At 48.1% G+C, this 13,511-nt stretch overlaps 3 protein-coding genes across 16 annotated transcripts in view; 2 read left to right on the forward strand and 1 right to left on the reverse strand.

Annotated features, from left to right (window-relative positions):
• LOC125957658 (uncharacterized) overlaps positions 1-13,511 on the forward strand; it is a 367,185-nt gene that overhangs the window by 161,410 nt on the left and 192,264 nt on the right. The window lies entirely within an intron of this gene.
• Positions 107-12,486, reverse strand: LOC125957663 (uncharacterized). 14 transcript variants are annotated; one of them, XM_049690522.1, is made up of 6 exons: positions 5,697-7,003; positions 5,527-5,618; positions 4,393-5,314; positions 483-554; positions 323-418; positions 107-249 (listed from the first exon to the last, which is right to left on the reverse strand). In XM_049690522.1, the coding sequence occupies exons 3-6, from the start codon at positions 5,227-5,229 to the stop codon at positions 181-183; spliced, it is 1,074 nt and encodes a 357-aa protein (XP_049546479.1). In that variant the 5' UTR covers positions 5,230-5,314; positions 5,527-5,618; positions 5,697-7,003; the 3' UTR covers positions 107-180. The 14 variants fall into 14 exon arrangements, 5 of the variants coding, with proteins under 5 accessions (XP_049546479.1, XP_049546477.1, XP_049546478.1 ...); XM_049690520.1 differs by having other exon boundaries at positions 4,393-5,618; XM_049690521.1 differs by having other exon boundaries at positions 5,527-7,003.
• LOC125957670 (hatching enzyme 1.2-like) lies at positions 6,872-8,099 on the forward strand. The gene is made up of 3 exons (XM_049690529.1): positions 6,872-7,242; positions 7,358-7,794; positions 8,013-8,099. The coding sequence occupies exons 1-3, from the start codon at positions 6,891-6,893 to the stop codon at positions 8,097-8,099; spliced, it is 876 nt and encodes a 291-aa protein (XP_049546486.1). The 5' UTR covers positions 6,872-6,890.

Raw genomic sequence — 13,511 nt, forward strand, 5'->3', positions numbered from 1 at the left:
GGATGTTTGTGAAGGGCAATGAAACTGTATTGTGTTACATGGTGAAAAGATAATGAAACTAATGCGTGAAGAAAGGTACAAACAGCAGTGTGTCTTCATTTTTCTTAGATGACCATATCTACGCTGGAGATGTTCCCGATGTGAAAAATGTATGTATGTAAAAATGGCACTCCCACTGGATTACGGTGATGTTTCGAAACTCCTAAACTGGAACAATATAACGATGTATGTAATAATTGCTGCAAAAACCTGCAAAAAATCGAACCAAATCGTAAATGTTGTGTATGTGTGGCTGCAAACACGGTAAATTCGGCAAACGTACATTGTAAAAAACCTCCAAATTGATCTCAAACAATCCACAGGCAGTTATTTTCGGTGACTCCATCATTAACTTAAGATTGATCAAATCGTAGAAATCCTGTGTGAATGGGAAATAATGATTTTTAATGCCTTCTGCATGTTATCTGGATTTTGCTTCCTACCTTTTGATCAATTGACTGATGTTCAATGTTGCTGTACTGCATCGTTTTGAGAGCGTTTTTGAGTTCAGCTTCCTGAAAGAAAAATGATAAATGAACCTTTAACTATTGTTTCATATCAACATTGGGGTGTTTTTAACATTATACCGAATTGGTGTCAAAGGCTCACCTTCACTTTGATGCTATCGTAAAAATATGCTAGTGTATAGAAAATGGCAATATGTGCTAAGAGCATTCCTGCGTTTATGATAACGGAAATGTCGTTCTCACTCATGTAAATAAGCACTATCAGCAGAAATGCATGTATCGAAGAGACCACAAAATGTTCCAGCACCAGAACAAGAAGCAAAAAACCGAAAGTATGCGCTAGGCGTCGCTTGAAAGTGTCTAATCTAATAAGCACTTCATAAACGGCCATCTGCAATCGGTTGTCATTTTTCTTCAGTATCAACCGTAAATGCTCGTAGCATTGAGATAGATACATTCCTAAGAATGTTATAAACGTCGTATTAAGGTCCAGCGATAGTTCTACCGAACAGTTACCAGAAACTATTATGCTGACAGTAATGGACACCTTCTCGTAATACCATTGTAGAATGAGTTGATACGCAGCAAACAGGGTGCGCCATAGGAATACCAGTGCTAGTGTCAGCTTCAGTGAAGCAAAGTGAAACGAACAATGTCGTCTTGGACACTGAATAGCATAAATTGTTTGGTCAACAGCAATGAGCGCATTGCAAACTGCCACAACATCACTTCCATGGCGCACCAAATGGAATATGACAGCAAAGAGCAACAATATGTTAAAGGCATATTTCAGAAATGTTACGACTGTTGCTATAGAGCCGGTAGCGACTTCGTAATTGTTTATTATGAACACATATTCTGCCCAGCACACCGTTGTTGCTAAACTGGCAATCACGACAATGTTAAGAACTCGATTTCTCTGTTTCGCGATTAGTTCTCCGCGCGCGTTATCCACGTGAACAGGGGATACAAACAGCCAGTTGAAAAGGTTGAGAAATTTAACTTTACTCATGGCAAAGCACATACGCACGGAGCTGTCGGGTAACGAGTGAGCCCCGCATTGTGGACATGCGGTGAGTCAGGTAACATGTGGTGTGTTCTGTATAAATAAATTGGATGCTTTCAGCGTGTTATTTGTTGGATAAACAGTCATGTCCAACGCCTCACATCGATAAGCATTCGACAATTACTACCTACCTTTTGGCTGACGAAGTTGTAACGGTAGGTATACAAGAAAAACGATGATCCGTCCAGTATCAGCTTGATGATATCAGAGGTTACCATCTCTAACTTCATACCACTATCAATCATGAAAAAAATAATATATGCGTTTGAAGAGCACTTTACTAGTGCATCCAAAATGTAAAGTATATGAAGAAATCCTGTCGTGGACGCGATTTGACGCTTAAACTCGTTTAGTTCGGCTGCGAGTTCAATCGTTTTTCGAACCATATTTTGATTTCCACCATTATAGATGTGCTGACATAATGCTCCCAACTGGCCACTAATAAATACGGCCAGCTGCTCCGTATACACACGATGTAGTGTACAAATGAAATCGAGCAAAGGATACCCAAAGACTACCGTTTGAATTAGGATTTCACGATACGTTTCATCTTTCCACAGGAAGTAACAATTTGACCCCCATTCGAGACATAGTGTTGCCAGCGTAATAGCGACCTCCAATCGTAGCGCATGTATCCCACCGAGTTTGAACGTGCTAGATCCATCCCAACGAAGTTGTTGGATGGCTCTTTCCATTAATAGTGCACGGTTGAACAGATCGAGTAGGGTCCGGTTGTTCACTATTGTCCAGAGTATGAGTGGACCTGTTATCAGGATGCGTGTGGTATATAAGATGAGTGATACTAAACCTATCAGGGACGAGGTCAGTGAAAAGTACGGATTTTTCACAAAAAGTATTGCGGCTGAGACAAACACCGTAAACAAGATTGCAAGAACGAATATATTCCAGACATTGTGTCTGCGGTGGTAGATGTAGTGTTTTGTTCTACTGTCCACCATAAGATAGGTCGGTGCAACAAACAAGTAATTGAACACGTTTAAAAACCGTAACTCTCTCATGCTTTGTAAATTCTATTGCCGACTGGAGTAGAAGTAGCAATTGATGAAGCCACGAAATGTTGATTCTTCGATTATACCTTATGAAAACGATCAGTATTTATACCATGAAAATGTAGTATTGCTATTGCAATATGGTACTTGAATATTTCAGCTCTGCACCAGTCTGAGTGTCGCGTTAATAATAAAATGTTAATGGAATCGAATGACTGTTCAAAGAATAAATACGTGGGGGGGTTGGTTGACACAATATCAAACAATATATCCACATTATATTCATATGAGGAGGTAACATACTGAGTAATGAATTATCGGTCTCTTTGTGGAATCGTTGACTTCAGTCGCGGAATCCGGTATTTACATTATACACGGAGCATGATTACATGATCAAAGAGCTACCCCTTAAAATATGGGTAAATTTTACAAAGTGTACCCTACCTTATCTTGTTACAAATTGTACCGGCAGTTTTAGAGAAAGAATGATATAACATTTAGCATCAAATTCACAATATTAAATGGCAATGGTTAATATTAAATCCAGATATATCGACTAAAATTAAACTTGTAAATGCGGAAAATTTCACATGCATTTGTGGCGTTTTCAGAAATTCAATCATGCTTAACCTAAACAAAGTAAACCCTGATAATTTATAGTTCTCTTTGGTCGACCCGGGACTTTTGTAGCACAACATATGTATTAATAAGGACTAAACAACACCTACCTACCTTATCTTGCACCATGTTATACCGGTAGGTATATAGGTAGAAGGATGAACCATTTAAGGCCAACATGGCAACGGTTATTGGGATTGTCAAGTCATCACTGCCCAAATCAATCAGGTAAAAGATAAGGTACGCTCTAACAGAACACTTCACCAGTACGTCCAAAAGATAAAAGACATGCGGCAGACCCATCGTGGACGCAATCCGGAGCTTACATTGTTCTAATTCATTTAAAAGTTCCATTGCTTTCCGAATTGTATTCAAATTCTCCTCGTTAACAATACACTGGTGCAATGCTTCTAACTGGCCACTAATGAACACGACTAGTATTTCTGTGTACGCACGATGCAATGAGCTGATGAATTCAAGGAATGGGAATCCAAAGGACACTATGTGCAATACTATTTCAAGTAAGCTACCGAAGGTCCAAGCGAGATAGAAATCCACCGACCACGTCAGTCCCAGTAATGCTACTATTAATGCGACTTCCAACCGAAGCGAACGTAGACCGCCTAGGTCTAGTGTGCTAGATCCATCGCGACGAAGTTGCTGAATGGCTTTCTCCATTAATAGCACACGGTTGAACAGATCGAGTAGACTCTGTTTGTTCACTATTGTCCAAGCGATGAGTGGACCCATGACTAAGATACGCGAGGTGTAGAGAATGACTGTTGCTAAACCCATCACAGTTTCACCCATGAAGTAATAATCTTGTAACGTTTTCCAAATTGTTGCCACCGAATAGATCAAGAAAATAAGCACGAGAACGAGTGCATTGCTGCAAGCGTGCCTCAGACGGCAGACGTAATAATTGGTTTCACCATCCCGCTCCAGATAGGTCGGTGAGACGCAGAAGAAGTTGAACAGATTAAGAAACCGTAACTCGCTCATACCGCCAACGATAAACGGTAACTACGATCTGGCGCCAATATGTACGCTAGGAATTCCCGAATCGCGGCTACTCCAACGACCTTTCAACTAACAATACTGTCAACACCGACTGTATTCATGCAAACAAACGTCGCCTGTATCGCGGAACACTCTTGAATAATTGAGAGCCTACACCTGCCGCGAGCATTACCTTTCCATGGAGTAGATCGAAGTAGTAACACAGCACGAACAGCGTTACGGAGTCCAGCGTGGCGATTAGGCCCAAACGGGCAACATCGTTAAGTTCTCCCTCATACATCAGCTTCTGGACGACATCGTACGTGCAAAAGGATATATTCAGCAGCAGATGCAGTAGCACCAGCAGCAGCTTCCATCCGAGTACCGCGTTCAGCTGGCTCTTGCAGTGTTCCAGGGCCTTCAACTTCTGGGTGATCGTGGAACGTGACTCCGCGGCACCTAGCAGCCGATAGACGGTGCCGGCATACTCTTCGGCGACGAATTCGGCAATCAGTTGGCATAGCATCGCATTGAGCAGGATGTAATGTTCAATCATGAGACCGGCAAAGATACCGGGCAGGTAAATGTATGATCGGTTCCGCAACAGTCGAACCGAACCCTCCAGTATACTTAAACAATCGCACAGCGCTAGCGTGCACAGGTGCAATCGGCGAACGTGCCCAAGATTAGGTTCCCCTGTGCCACTTGCCATCGCCGAAGGTATCGCTTTGAGTAGGGCCAGCAGCTGATGCCGCTTCCAGAAGCTATCCATGATCAGCAGTGCAACAATGAGCAGCGTTGCTACCACCCGACCCAGAACAGTGAACCAATCGACGTTGTCTCCCTTTTTTAGGCGTGTGATGAGCCATGGATGGATGATAGCCATCGTGGTCACGAACAGCAACGGTACCAGCAGCTGGCAATGTGCCCGTGAAATCTCGAAGCCCTGTGACCCATTGCGTGGGGACACCGTGCGCACGTTGCAGATGAGCAGGGCGTGAAGTATGTTGAGCACTTGCCGCTTACCCATCGTGGGCGCTACTGGGGCGATACGATCCAAACGCCGTGTCGTTCTAACCGCGCCCTCAAAGAGGTGGCGATGCGAAGAGGAGAGGCTATAGAGGTGTAATCAAATAGATTACCAAATCAATTATTAGTTCAATCCATACACACACACACATGTGGAGTGAGTGTCGAGACGAGGCTGTCGGTTGTGGCTTCCACGAGTGGATGTTGAATGATCGTCCTGTCGGTGAGGGTCCCTCCTCGTCCTTCTCCTCCTCCTCCGAACAATGCTGGCCTAATGAGCGAGCGGCCTCATAATTACCGTGATGTTTCCTTATCGCCAATCAACCTGGCCCGATGCTGGTTCGACAAATGCTTCGTAAACGGTTTACGGATTACGACCCAAGTGGTTGCCTGTGATGGATGGTTGGTTGGTTGGATGAAAGACAAAAAGAGTGTGCTGCCGGCTGGAATGAAGAAGCCATCACTCACCCCCGGGGCCGCGTGTGCCAGGGAAGACCAGACACCGTAAAGCGCTCCCCGCTCGCGAATGCATTCCGAAACGATCGTCAGCCGCAGCAGCAGCAGCAGAGCCGGCGGCAAGTGCTTGTGCTCCTATTATTGCCTTGTTGCACGGGTAGCTCTGGTGGCCTCTTGTGCTGCTCGAAGTGCTCCGAAATAATGACCACCGGAGCCGGAGTGTGGTCCGCCGCGTTTGGCGTATGTGTGTTACATGATCTTTCTATTACGATTCCTATGCTCGCGCTTTGCCAAAAAGCCGCGCCGGTCCGCGAGCCTGCTGATCGCGCCTTCGCTGCGCTCATTCGCTTGCTGGCATGCTCGGTTCCCTCCCAAAAACCCGGCCTGCCTGCCTGCCAGCCTGCCAGATGTAACCAGATGCCTCGTCGTCGTGCGCCGTGGCCTGAGATATCGACGGCTATTCACCGGCAGTCTCGGCGAGCGCCACCGAAACGCCCGAGCCCATGAGGTTCCTCCATGTTTGGACAGTTGGACTGCTTGCCCCCCCCCCCCCCTCCGCCTCGGTACCGGTACCAGCCTAGCGTTGGGGGCCACTTTTTTCTCCTTCGGCCGATGGCGGCCCTGTCAGAAAAAGAAGATGCTGTCGTAATCACAAACGCTACCTTTCACCTACTCTCTCAGTACCAGCCTCAGTGGCCACCGCACCGCCCTTCCACGGGAGTCCCTCTCTCGCTCTCGCATTGGGGACTCCTCCTAGCGCGCGTACTGGAAGGAGTTATGCTGTTGGCTACTAACTGCAACGGAGCACACAGCACAGTAACTGATTTCCCAACGCTCTCCCCTCCCATACGCGCGGGAAGGGAGCGGAGGGGTATTTGGATCGATTATCTGAGAGACGCGCCGCGAGAGGCGAGGGTAGATCGGTGCCGAAGAGACCACCAGAGGCCACTATCTGGTGGTATCAGATTTTCGGGGGCCGCCACCCGGTAACCGACCGGCAACACCATCACACCTACATAAGCGGTGGTGGGCAGCAAACACCTACATAAGCCGGGCGTTGCGTCGGGCGACGGTTCAGTCTCGATCTGGTCGACCACGGGAGAATAGCTGCCGGGCCCTTCCCCCTCACCCCAAAACACTCCGGGCACACTTCGTGGACTGCGGTGCCAGGGAGAGTCTGCGTGTGTGTGTGTTTGTGTGATTAGAATGGGACCACTGACGGTGTGGTACGTGGCCGTGGCGCTGGTACTGGTGGCGGTCGTTGGCCCAAATGTACAGAACGTCGGAGCACGGATCGTCTCGAGCAAACGCCGATATCGGGATTACGATTTCGATTTTTCGCATCTCGGCGAAGCACTGTATGGAAGCCACGATCAGGCGTCGATTGGGGAGCTGGTGCGAGCCTGGCGACCACACAACAGCACCGTCAACCCGGAGGAACTGGGCACGTACGCCGAGGGGGACATCCATCAGCCGCTGATCGAACGGAATGCCCTCAAGTTCACCAGCAGCAAGTGGAACAAGGGTTTAGTGCCATACGAGTTCAGTGACGAGTTTTGTGAGTAATCGTGTAGCGGCCGCTAGGAGTCCTGGCGAGACGCGATCCTCCTGGTTTGTGCGGTACTACAATGTGTGTGTGTGTGTGTGTGTGTGTGTGTGTTCTTTTCGTCTAGCGATCGGTGATCTGCAGAAGCTGTTCTCGGCGTTCGAGCAGTTCCACAAGAAAACCTGCATCCGGTTCGTGCCGCACACGAAGGAACGGGACTACGTGGTGATCGAGGGCCGCAACAGTGGCTGCTGGTCGGCCGTGGGCCGGATGGGTGGCCGTCAGGTTGTCAATCTGCAGCGTAACGGGTGCCTGCAGCAGGAGGGTACGATCGTGCACGAGCTGATGCACGTGCTGGGTTTCCTGCACGAGCATACGCGCTACGATCGCGATCGGTTCGTGAACATCTTCTTCCGAAACGTGCGTCCCAATCTGCTGAGCAACTTTGGGCGGGAAAGCGAATCACAGACGACGACGCTCGGCATGCAGTACGATTACGGGAGCGTGATGCACTACTCCCGCACGGCGTTCAGCAAAAACGGAAAACCGACGGTCGAACCAAAGGTAGGCCAGTAGTGGAGTGACCGACCGACCGCCTTCCGCGAGCCGCGGTCGAGCCGAGCCGATTGATTGATAATGATGATTACTCGCCGCACACACGTCGATCGGGGGCCGTCGGTTTGGTTGCCGGTTTATTACCGGCGGTCTGCTGGTCCGTACCGCATCGCCGGCCCGCTGGTTGCATAATGAAGTGAACGCATTTTCTTTCTTGCATTCAACAGATTAAGTACAGCGGGCAGCTGGGACAGCGCGTCGGCTTTTCGGTGAAGGATGTACAGAAAATCAATAAGCTCTACTGCCATCGGTGAATCCGCCTGGTTGGCTGGATGGCTGGCTGGCTGGTCGACGGTTTTGGCTGCCCGGAGGAAAACGCTAGACCGCCGCCACCACCGCCGTCACTTGCGGGGGGGGTTTGCTGCTGCATCTCTCGCTGTCTCTCGTTGCGGTGCTGCTTGTTGCACAATCGCGGTGTGTGTGTGTGTGACGGGTGGAGTGGGCTGTTACCTAAGAATGAACGAGCCAAAAAGATGCTTATGTCGGGATGTCTGGAACGAGGGCAAACCAATGTGCCGCCACCGGTAGCCGATATAGCTGTTAATTAGTAGTACCGATAAGGTAGCGATTCTCATTTTCCCCCATTTTAGATACTGATATCACATGAAGGTTACAGAAAAAGAAGAAGAAGAAGCAGAAGAAAAATATGATACCACCATATTGGAATGAGGTCTTTCTTTTACATCTTGTAGCATTCTATGTTTTAACGACGAAGAGAGAAGGCGTCTTTTATGAACATCAATAGGCATCTGTTCTTGGTAATACTAGATACAAACCTTGATCTACGCTATGCAGAACTGAACTGAAACTGGATTCATTGAAAATCAGAACCAGATTACTGGTTACTACTCTCCGATGCTGTTATGACAAGATCAAAGTGAAACCAGAACGATAGAATGGCTTCTCTTGTATGCGTGTTGTTGTTGGCCGAGAAAATATCCTAAAAAATCCCCTTAGCTAGCGGTGTGAGACCTGCCAAACATGACCGACTAGGCATTTTCAGCTCGCCTGCCTATTGGACAGCTATCTAAAAAAAATCGTTTTGTATCTTCATCTTGTTCGAGCTGTAACTACCAAAGGCAATAGTAGCTATCACGTTTCGATATCACACACAACTCACTTCAATTAGCTAATGTACTGTTGAGATTTCCTTTTTTTATAATCAGTGCAATTCTGGATAGCGATCAGTTCTTACGCAAGCAGTATGTCAAAAAAATGACAAAGCGTAGTAGGGCGTTACGCGTGAACGTTACGCGAGCGTGAACGTTACAGGGATATAAACAGGCGCGAAAGGCGCGGAGAGATGAGTCAGCAATCAGGAAGAAAAGTGGACTAAATTTGAAGCTACTCCTACTACTCCTACCACTCCTACAGAACTTTGCTCAGAACTTTGCTCCAAACTCTTTCCCGAATTGTGAGAATATATGAGAATAAGTTGAAAGCTATCAAATTGTTCGATTTCTTCTGGCGACTCAGTTGCGAATGCAACATTCTTCAAATTTAGTCCACTTTTCTTCCTGATTGCTGACTCATCTCTCCGCGCCTTTCGCGGACGAACTGGCCGCTTTTCATCGCCAGTTTTGAGAAGTCGGCAGCACTATGCGGATACACTGAGGAGGAAAACTTGCTGCGGCTACAACGGGCGCTACGTGGACCAGCAAAAGAAGCGGTAGAACACTTGCTGCTGCTCCCAGCAGGTTTGGTAGAGGCATTGGAAATCCTCCGAAAACGCTTCGGTAGGCCGGACTTGGTGGTGGACGCTCTGGTAGAGAAGGTGCGATGGTTGCCGGCGCCAAGGGCCGACAAGTTGGACACTTTAGTGGCGTATGGAACGGCAGTGAAAAACCTGTGCGCCACCATCCGCATCTCGGGGCTGCAAGAATACGAGTGTAATGTGACACTCATGAAGGAGTTGACTGGTAAGCTCCCCCCGGCTTATCTTATGAAGTGGGCGCGACGGAAACAAAAGATGGCCGAGACACCGACGCTGGTCAACTTCGGGAATTGGGTTGGCGAATTAGCCGATGCTGCGAGCGGTGAGATCTCTCCCACTACAAGTTACCGAAATGAGAGGGAGACAACAAATCGGCCCCCATCACACGCGCCGCCATCGAGGAAGACATGGGTTACCGCCCATACGAGCAGCGTCAAGTACCCAGCCAGCTGCGCAGCGTGCAACGAAAGTTGCGCAACACTGGCAGAATGCAAACGTTTCGGCGAAATGAGCGCAGCAGGAAGGCACGATGTTGTGAAGAAAGCTAAACTATGCCGAAATTGCCTCCGCTTTCACAGAGGCTTCTGCCACTCAAAAAGGTGCGAGACGCCAAGCTGTACCGGGAGGCATCACCCACTATTACACGAGTTCTACACCAAACACAACGGGTGTACGGGTTCACCGGCGGAGCAACGCGAACATAACGGAACCACCTTCACAGCACAACACAAGAACACGCACACGGACACCGACACTGGAAGCACTGACCAAGAGGCAACGAAACCCCGCAACACACAAGGACACTGTTATACGCACTCCACTACGAAGGCGGACGGCGCGTTACTGCGGTATGCACCAGTAACTCTGTTCGGCAAACACCACTCCGCACAGACCGTTGCCCTGCTGGACGAAGGATCGACGTCCACCTTCATCGATCACGATCTGGTTGACGAGTTGGGGTTGAAGGGAACGCCACGCCCGATATGTTTGAACTGGACGGGTGACACCACACGAGAAGAGGCGGATTCGGTAGAAATTGATTGTGTGTTGATTGGAGCGGCTGATTCGCTCCACTCGCATAGGCTCACCAACGTGCATACTGTAAAGAAATTGTCGCTTCCAGCACAAACGATGTGCATAGCAGAGATGGGCCGACGCTTTCAGCACTTACGTGGTATCCCAGCGACATCATACCTCGACGCCCATCCTCGGCTGTTGATCGGCGTTGATCATTGCCACCTGTTGAAGCCCCTAAAATATAAAGAAGGGAAAATAGGTGAACCAGTTGCGGTAAAGTCCCGGTTAGGTTGGACAGTATATGGGCCACTCGGTGGACTGCCTCCATCTGCAAGTAGCCACGTGTACTGCATAAGCGTATCGTCAGCCAGCGACAACGAGATGAACCAGAAGCTACAAGATTACTTTAGCCCCGAATCGTTAGGAATAGCGAGCACCGCGCAACCGTTGCTGTCAAAGGAAGTGAAGAGAGCGACCGAGCTTCTTAATAACAGCACCCGATTACTGAACCGACGATACGAAACAGGCTTACTCTGGAAACGCGATGATATCGTCTTGCCGCCAAGCCGGGAAATGGCCATGCGACGCCACGTGTGCCTCATGAAGCGTCTGAAAAAAGATCCAGAATTAGCCAGAGCCACGATAGACAAGACGCAAAGAAAAGAGGTGGGGGGTATTATTCACGTGTTTAACAGTAAGAGCGGTGCACATAGACATCGTGCCGACACTAACCACATCGTCCTGCATCCTGGCCGTGCGAAGGTTTATTGCCAGCAGAGGCTGCCCCAAGGAATTCGTCAGCGACTGCGGCACGAACTTGTCGGTGCCGCGCATGAACTCAGTGAGGCATTCACTAGTCCGTCACTACAGTGGACTTTTAACCCACCCGGGGGTCCACACTTCGGCGGATGTTGGGAGCGGCTGGTGGCATCCGTCAAGAGGACGCTAAGCAGGATGGAGCTGCCACGGGTACCAAAGGAGAAGGTGCTACTGACGACCCTGAAGGAAGCAGAAATGATTATTAACTCTAGGCCTCTCACTTACCTGCCGCTGGACGATGAAGACGGCACCCCAATAACCCCAAACCACATCCTCCTTGGCAGCTCTAACGGGGACAAGCCGCCAGCGATGCTAAACGATTCGGCCTCCGCGGTGCAGTCGTCCTGGAAGGCCGCACAAAAGTATGCCGATATCTTCTGGAAAATGTGGGTTCGTGAGTACTTACCAACGTTGGGGAAACGAACCAAGTGGTTCGAGCCGGTCGAACCCCTCGCGGTAGGGGACGTCGTAATAGTAATTGACCACACATTACCGCGCGGCGAGTGGCCAAAGGGACGAGTGATACAGGTGAAAGAGGATAGAGACGGACAGGTACGGAGGGCAGTGGTAAAAACCGCAAAACGAGTCCTGGAAAGGCCGGCGACGAAAATCGCAAAAATAGAGGTACGGCCACGCGAATACACAGGACAGAATAGAACAGGAATAGAATAGATAGGCAACACCGCGTGCGCACGCGGGTTGCGTTGACAGAACAGAAATTAAGTAAACAAACCAGGAAGCGCGTAACAACAGTAGCTCCTACGCAAGTAGATCGTGAGTATCGTTACTACCTCACTGGGAGGTGGACTGTCAAAAAAATGACAAAGCGTAGTAGGGCGTTACGCGTGAACGTTACGCGAGCGTGAACGTTACAGGGATATAAACAGGCGCGAAAGGCGCGGAGAGATGAGTCAGCAATCAGGAAGAAAAGTGGACTAAATTTGAAGCTACTCCTACTACTCCTACCACTCCTACAGAACTTTGCTCAGAACTTTGCTCCAAACTCTTTCCCGAATTGTGAGAATATATGAGAATAAGTTGAAAGCTATCAAATTGTTCGATTTCTTCTGGCGACTCAGTTGCGAATGCAACACAGTACGTTTATTTAAAAGTTAGAAAGTGGAGATTGCTAACAATGTATTTCCCAGTTTACTGCAATCATCGTTGTACTTTAATGTTTCCTCAGTGTCGCTCAACGGGTTTTTGAATACCCGTTTTTGACCGCCGTGAAAATTTTGAATTGAGCTAATTTGAGCTCTTTGCTTTCGGTTGCATACCTGCAGGCTCAACATCAAGATCGTGTTGCGGGCGTATTGCGATTCATTAAAAAAAAAATCAAACCTAATTTTAAAAACGATTAAATTTTAATTAATTTTGCTGCAAAAAGTAAGTAAGAACAAATCGTAAAATCAACAGAATCATACGTAAATTGTACTGAAAACTAACGGTAATTGATTGGAGTGGTTTCTTAATTTTTTTGTTAGAATGATTGCTAGTACGTAATTGCAAACATTATAGTTGCTCGAATAATGATTCTTTTCATTAAGATAATATGCTTATGTTCAATACTTAAATGCTTACCTTTTACAGCCGATAGTGGCAAGCTGCATGCCGACCAGATAGGAGGGATTAATATTTGATCTTCAGCCAAATTCAGCTTGGGCCGGAAGTTTTTGTCTGTCGATTTCCTTGTCGATACACTTTTACTTTTCCCACTTTAAACTTGCACTTGAACTTTAAGCAAGGATCAACCTATTATAAGGCCGGCAGTTGCAGCGGGGGTTGGTCCGGTTCGCTCGCTCTCGTCCAGCTCAAGGCGGAGGAATTGAATGTTGTTTAAAAGATAATTTCGGAATGTTCGTGTGTGCTTTTTTTATCTCGTGTCCGGCGCTATTCACCGTGGTCCGCCGATTTTTTCTGTTTTGCGCAAGCCGGTTGACTCAGACAGTCAAGCACGGCCGGCAAGAATCAAACCGTCAGCAGCATCACAAGCGTAGACCGCTTCGCCCGTTCAGCTCTTTACAATGAGATAGAACTCTGCGGGCACAAACGTTTACTCGAGCGTTATGACAAGGTGTTGTGGGTTCGCAATGATATGCGAATTCTACCATCATCA

This window comes from Anopheles darlingi, chromosome 3, assembly GCF_943734745.1.
Source record: "Anopheles darlingi chromosome 3, idAnoDarlMG_H_01, whole genome shotgun sequence".
NCBI classification, from domain to species: domain Eukaryota; kingdom Metazoa; phylum Arthropoda; class Insecta; order Diptera; family Culicidae; genus Anopheles; species Anopheles darlingi.